General features: G+C 47.6%; 1 protein-coding gene across 1 annotated transcript in view; it reads right to left on the bottom strand.

Moving 5' to 3' along the window:
- Positions 1-657: 657 nt before the first annotated feature.
- LOC142564785 (uncharacterized) overlaps positions 658-7,235 on the bottom strand; it is a 29,838-nt gene continuing 23,260 nt past the window's right edge. The window contains exon 3 of the mRNA XM_075675938.1: positions 658-1,237. Within this exon, the coding sequence (XP_075532053.1) occupies positions 806-1,237 (432 nt within the window). The 3' untranslated portion in view covers positions 658-805. The remainder of the gene's footprint in view (positions 1,238-7,235) is intronic.

Below are 7,235 nucleotides of genomic sequence, written 5' to 3'. Positions count from 1 at the left end.
GGAGCAAAAGAGCACGAGCTTTTCATCAATAACAGGATTGCTGAGCCTTTGTAGATGCGCGGTTGTTCCTGCGTGTCTGAGACAATTCTTTCTCACATCGGCACAGTGAGTGCCGATGTGAGATCTAATACGCCTGCAATAACTTGAGTTATTGCAGGCGTAACAGATCGAGAAGAAGACAAACACTTACATCAGCAATACCTTTTTGTGCCTGAAAAGCACTGATTATAATGTTTCCGATTGTACGCTAAAAATACACAACCATTATCGCAATATGTGTTGCCTGATTTTAGTGCGCAAATGCTCTTAAGCAAAGTGGCACATTCGCAATAAAAAGTGAACTTGCCTGCTCTGAATAAAATTTTGTTGCGACTGTTGTTCTTTCCTCTTGTAGTTTCTTCACATCATTTCGCGTCCTTCCACACCCTCAACATAACATCAATGAATTTCATCGCGATGTTGAAGAAAGGTGAGCTCGAAAGTAGCGTCAACCTCAGAATTTCTTCTAAATGAATACGACTCTCGAACGCAGGCTTATTCACTAGTATTTTACTTGAAGCAGGAGTGCTGCTTAATGGCGGCAGCGGTTTCTCAAAATTATCTTAGTTCAGAAAAGAACACTTGCTCAGTCGTTCTTTGTATGCACATGTCAAGAATGAACCTTCGACTGACCACTTTGTGTTTGTGATTTCTCCCAGTTCGTGTTTTCTTTTTATTATCCTCGAGCGAAGAAAATGACATGTTCACAGGGCCCAGTATCCGAGGTAGCACATCAAATGAAAATGAAACACGGGTCATGCTTCCCTCATTCAACGAGATGATTTTCGATCACAGCCAGTATTTCCGCTTGACACCTCACAAGTCTTTTGCCGTTTAGCGGTCGAAGCAGCGCCGCAACTGTCTTCCCGAAATGTCCCGCTGCGTCATCCGCGTCGATGCTCTGCTCAACGGCGCGTGCTATTCTGGCGAGAGACTGGGTTTGCGCCCACAATTCGTACGGCGACGTACTGGACTCGGGCTCCCCTGGGCGCCCAGAGTTTTCAGCCGACCACAGGCGCGATGGCGTGGACGCCGGTTCGGGGTCACGTCGTCGCTTGGAACTTTCCGGCTGAGACTGAACAACTTCGGGTGACGAGGCGCGGGTGCTCGCGACTGAGCTACCGCCCAGTATGTGGAACTGCTGGCTCTCGTCTCCATAGTCATCGGGCAGCAGAACCTCCTCGAACCCTTCCTGGGCCTGCAACAACGCAAGAGAGCGTTAAAAAGAGCTATGTAATGCAGACTTCTGGCGTTATAATAGGCGCATGAACATGACAATCAACAATAGAGAAGGTTCGTGCCTCCTTAACTATAGTGCGATGTCATTACGCATGAAGAGAGGAGAATGCTGTAGGGCTTTGCCGGAGATAAACAAGTGGCTAGAGTTAGTTTTTAATTTCAGTTAGAGCCTAACGCTCCACCGACAGATAACCACTGTCGGCGCTTACCAATCGGACGGCCACCGATGGTAATTTATCTGGTCAATCGCGGCTCGCCTCTGGATGGGCAGCGTCCCCACCTAAACATCATCATCTGATACCTTGGCTTCGGGCTTCCTGACGCAATTAAAAAAAAATATACACAGGCTTGGGAATAGAATAGAAGGTCGGTCTACTGGTCGATGATTCATAATTAACTGCCACGGAATAGAAAGGCAACGGACAGAATGGAGGTGAACACACAAATCGCTTACTCACGAATGAACTTTATTTCCAGATAAATAAAAAAACAAATTAGCAAGCAAGTGTAGAATTGCATACAAACGTGCAAGTGTACATGGACGCGTTACATGCAAATCTATGCATGCGTGCTAGTGTTCACTTTGTTTATGCCCTGTAGCTTTCCCTTGTGCTGTTGTTAAGTAATATACTTGCGATCTTCCCCGCCTAGGAGTTCTGTGAATACAAATGGGAACAGAACAAGTACAAACTCGAAAAAAATTTCGACGTTCGCCTCATAGCGAGGTTTAATCCTTAAGAAAGAAAAACATGCATCACCAACTAGCCCCGCCCCATGTTTTGATTAAAAAAAAAAGAACATCGAGGCTTAGTGTTGCGCTTGAACCTCTCGGGTGGTATTCGAACCATACGCCGCCGCGACGGGTGGGCGCGCCACAGCACGCAAGACAGCTCCTGCTGGGTAGAAGAAACAGTGCCCTGGCAGCTACCAGGCGTCTCACAACGCTGGCTTGATGAACAGCGTCACCCATGGCCCTGCAGTCCTCACATCTCAATGCGGCACGATATGAGAGCGATGGAGAGTCTTTGGCGATAGTTAGCGTCCAGCCAAACGTCCGATAAAGCCAGCTTGATACTTACTGCTCATATTCACAGCATACACACAGGAGCTCAGTAGTAACGCTACAGTGTTTATAATGTGCCTGCCGACAACGCTCATGCCTGCAGTCGAACTCAGAACGCTGCCCTTGCTTCACTCCACACGCGATTGAGTCTTGACGGAGCGCCCACTTTGCTTCATCCGTTTTGCAGCCAAACACGCACACTGCTCATCTCTGGAGACCTTTAAACACTCCTCAAGCGACCCGCGCATGCGCCGCTGGAGGGCATCATGAAAACGGCAGCGGGGTGGGTGTGTGCATGCGGCTCGAGTGTCCGTGTAATTTTTTTCCGCCATAAAAAAAATTCAAATTTTAGGGGATACGTTCTAAGATCCTTGTTTGATTGTGAGGCACAGCCTTATAGTTGGGTACTCCAGAGTAATTTGGGCCACTTTGTGATCATTAACGGGCACCCAAGGCAAGATTTTGGATTTCGCCCCCGTTGGAATGCGGTCGCCGCGGCTGGGATTTGATCTCCTGCTTAACAGTGCTACGCCACATCCGCTAAGCCACCACGGTGGGTGCAATAGCAATAAAGTCATACTGGTCAGTATGTTCTTTTTGTGAAAGGAACACCTTGTAAAGAGCCAGCAAGCATAGCTGCTGAAGCTGCGTACAGACTTCGTCAACGCAAACTAACAGATTAAGAGGATGAGTGTTTTAAACTCCTGCCTCGTTCATTAGGCATCCGTAAACGCCTTGCTCCCTGCAGAGCAAATGCCTCCTTGAAGCACAAGGCCGGTGCACTTCGATCCGCAACGTAATGCAACTTTGCCCGACTGCCATAGAATCTAGTGGGGACGCTTCCGAGTAATCAACGGTGATTTTGACATAACCGCTTCCATCATGCCAGGCTTGGCAATGGAGATTTCAGTCCAAGTGACATGATATCATATTGCAGAGTACACAGCGCTGCTATCTATGAGGCGCTGCCAGAGCTCAGACAGTCCTCAGCAGAAACCGTAGAACCACGGCCTGTGGCTACTGGGACCACTCGCAGAGAGCAAATGATCCCAGCGTCTGACGCGCGTGAGAGCCGACGAAGGAATGCCGATGCCAGTGCGGCAATGTAGTTCTCGTTGACTAAATGTGTGCCCAGTGCATGCGTCATTGCGTACGTGACGGCGCAGCCAATGGGCAGGAGGTGGCGCCACGTCATGAGTGTCTGAAATGGGTGTATGAAATAAAAACCACTATAAAAATAATTTTCAATGGAACGGCATGAGCGGCTGTTCGACTTATGAACTCCTCGTGGGCAAGCGAGCGCGTTCAGACGCTAAGCGCGTTTTTATTTGCCCTTCCGAGGTGCAGTTGGAAAGCAGGCGACAGCTTGTGCGGAAAGAAAACGCTCAAGAAAAAAAAATTTCACCAAAGCCACTATAATGCTTGCGCATTCCCACATGTAAATAGCCTTAAGTGTCTTTGTCAATTTATTTATTATATAAGAGGTTATGCCATGGAAGCATGCGTCGACAAGCGGCTAGAACACCGTTAGGAATTTCTCGTGGTCAAGCGAGCTTGTCGAGATGCCCGGCGCGTTTCGATTCGGCCGCACCGACAGGCTGAAGCATTGCAATTATTCGCGATTATGCGTGTTAATAGCGTCCTCTGCATTTATCTGAGTATAAAATTATTTGAAACCTAGGGCAATGACGGCAGACAAAACGTAATGAAAAAGCCACAAGAACGTTTCAGGCCACAAGCATGAAGTCCAGCCAAATTCATGTAGTAACCTTGATTCTCATTTTTTCACTGTGCCGCTCCCCAAGAAACTGCTCAGTGACGAAAAACGGATACCTCAAGATGCGGGGAATAGACTTGTACGAAACGCAGCCCATACGGAGATACAGTTACAAGGCCGCCGAGAGCTGGCGCGGGCAATGTACGCGCGGAAAACGCAAGCAATCAGAGAATTGCGTCTGCTGCAACAGACAAAAACTTCTCAAGGGTGCGCTTTTGAACTCAGGTTAGCACATCATCATCATCATCAGCCTGGTTACGCCCACTTCAAGGCAAATGCCTCTCCCATACTCCTCTAACTACCCCGGTCATGTACTAATTGTGGCCATGTCGTCCCTGCAAACTTCTTACTCTCATCCGCCCACCTAACTTTCTGCCGCCCCATGCTACGCTTCCCTTCCCTTGGAATCCAGTCCGTAACCCTTAATGTGCATCAGTTATCTTCCCTCCTCATTACATGTCCTGCCCATGCCCCCCCCCCCCCATTTCTTTTTCTTGATTTCAACTAAGATGTCATTAACTCGCGTTTGTTCCCTGACCCAATCTGCTCTTTTCTTATCCCTTAACGTTACACCCATCATCCTTCTTTCCATAGCTCGTTGCGTCGTCCTCAATTTAAGTAGAACCCTTTTCGTAAGCCTCCAGGTTTCTGCCCCGTACGTGAATACTGGTAAGACACAGCTGTTATACACTTTACATATACACAGATTAGCACGCCGGCGTGCAAATATTCGAGAAAGAAAAGGAATATAACCACATTTCTTTCATTGACCAACCACAATACTGGTTGTGAAAAGGAGTTTAATGGAGAAATCATCATAGACTGCGTAGTATTCCTTGGAGTTACTTGTCCCTTAAAATGCGGGCATCTTGGATTCAAGGGTAGAGTGTAAACTTCATATGTAATGATTCCAAACAATTCTACGCACTTAATGACGATTCCCCTGTGGAGGTTCTGCCCTAATTTTTCTTTTTGTCAACAAATCGAGTATGGATCTAGGGTCTGAGCGGTTTGAAGGTCTGGGCTGATGATGCCTTTAGCCTTGCCATCCAAGACCTTCACTGTGTCTAAATCAATGCTGAATAAATAAAATAAAGTTCGTCAGAAGATTCAAAACATTTGCATAGCCCTTAAGCACCCTGAGTGCTTGTCACGCTTCCCGACTACCACAGCTTTCTTGCGGATGCGCGAAGGCGAGCGCCATCTAGCTGGTGTTGTTGCAAGGTACCGAGCACGCCGCGCCGCTCTTTGAATAATAGAAACGCCGGAAAAGGGGTTTGTGTTTGAGTTTTGCTGAAACAGAAATGTGTTTTCTCGTATATTGAAATTACAATCCGACGCCATCACGTATGTAGGTTGTGTTTAGGTCGTACTTTACAACTTTTCTGGCGCGTTTTACTCTGAGGAAATCAATTATCCCAGTAACGCCTCTGCCCCACGCGGATGGACTGCGGGACTGTGGTTCAGAATGATTTTTGTGTATTGTTATTCGTTCTGCGAAACTATGTCTGACGCAAGAAGCCGAAGCCGCATTTCTTCCCGACAGGGGGCGCTTAACGCTATACCGTTAAAAACACTGCCAGTTCCACACAAAGGTCGAAACATTGACAGCGATAGCAAGGTACAGCGTTCCACTTGAACTCCTGGGGCGGGGTTTTTCACTCTACGCGGGTGTGACATATTGGCGCGACGCAACACGTAAGTCAACTGCAGCGAGCCAGAAGGAACAAAAGCCTGATAGCTACCAGGCATATCGCAACGCTGGCGCGATTAGGAATCCCGCAAGCGACGTTGGAGGCGTCGCACCTCGATAGTGCACGAGAGAATGCTGACGGGAAGCTGTGGGCGTCAGTCAGTGCCCAGTGAAATACTAGCAAACGTGAGCTTGAAGTTTATTGCCGTACCGATTAGATCAGTACATGCGCACAGCAGGCCAGCAGGAACACCAGTGTGCTTGCGCATGCGTGCGAGCAGAGCTCATGCAAGCATTGTCTGTCTAACGAAACGCATTCCAGATCTTCAAAGACCCCCTAACACTCCGCGCGTGAGCGGCGCATGCGCCATCCATCGCGGGACAGCAGAATGACGCCGCCGACGAAGACGGCGCGAATGCGCCACGACCGCATGTGCAATTGCTATCGCAATAAAACGAGTTCTCCGTCCCCTCAAAAGGAGTCATTCTCTGTGTCGTATTTTCTGTACGTGTATCGTCCTCAGTATTTCGAGGGCAATTACGTTAAGGCTGTACGTTAGATTTTTCTGTAATAGGAAAAGTAATCTAAACACCATATGCAGAAACGGGAAGGACGCGCCAGTACAGCAAAAGGGTTGCGTGCCTCGGACTATGCAAAAATATTTTAAAACTAAGCTTTGGAGAAGCTTGGGCAGCGACCGAATTCGCGGAAGACGCCAGGCGCCAAGCTTCCTTGCCCTCATGTTCCACAAGTTAACCGTCCAACCTGTATGTCGCCATTTAACCTCCCTTATTTGAGTACGCGTAGCCCTCTCTCAATCAGGGATGGCATATGCTTGCCCAGCCACGTCGGGATGACCCTTCATACTTCTAATTCAAGCGTTACGAGCCGCAGAAATATAAATTCTGGTTAGCCATAACATGTTTGAGTGCGAAGTCCGTCACTTTCAATTACAATTATTAGAGAGGGAACATCTCTTCATTGAATGACCATAGATTCTTGCGTTAGAGATATGACCTTTGGCATGCTACTATGCACAGCCAATGGGATGAGGATTCAGTGGTTCTATAAAATGGAAAAAAAAATAACTATACTACCGACACAGTTAATTCCCGGACTGCACATGTTTCCACCACCATCGTCATTTGACACAGAATCCACTCTGATTACTCATTGAAGCAGGCTTCACCACATTTCTTGCACGGAATGAACTGGGCATTGTTTTCCATTTAAAATGCTAAATCATACTCTTTTATAATACACTACTATAATTTTTAACACTGTACTACGCTTTATTACCACCCCTCCGGACTGTTTGCGCAATATGTGTCGCTAGTTTAGATGCACGGAGGAAACAACACCAGAAAATGTACAAACGAGACATGCGTCGCGTATGTTCTTTTTCCGTGTACGGTTTCCTGTG

Source organism: Dermacentor variabilis, chromosome 11, assembly GCF_050947875.1.
Source record: "Dermacentor variabilis isolate Ectoservices chromosome 11, ASM5094787v1, whole genome shotgun sequence".
NCBI lineage: Eukaryota > Metazoa > Arthropoda > Arachnida > Ixodida > Ixodidae > Dermacentor > Dermacentor variabilis.
The sequence above is the reverse complement of the archived record's forward strand: the minus strand, read 5'-3'. Positions and strand labels throughout refer to the sequence as shown.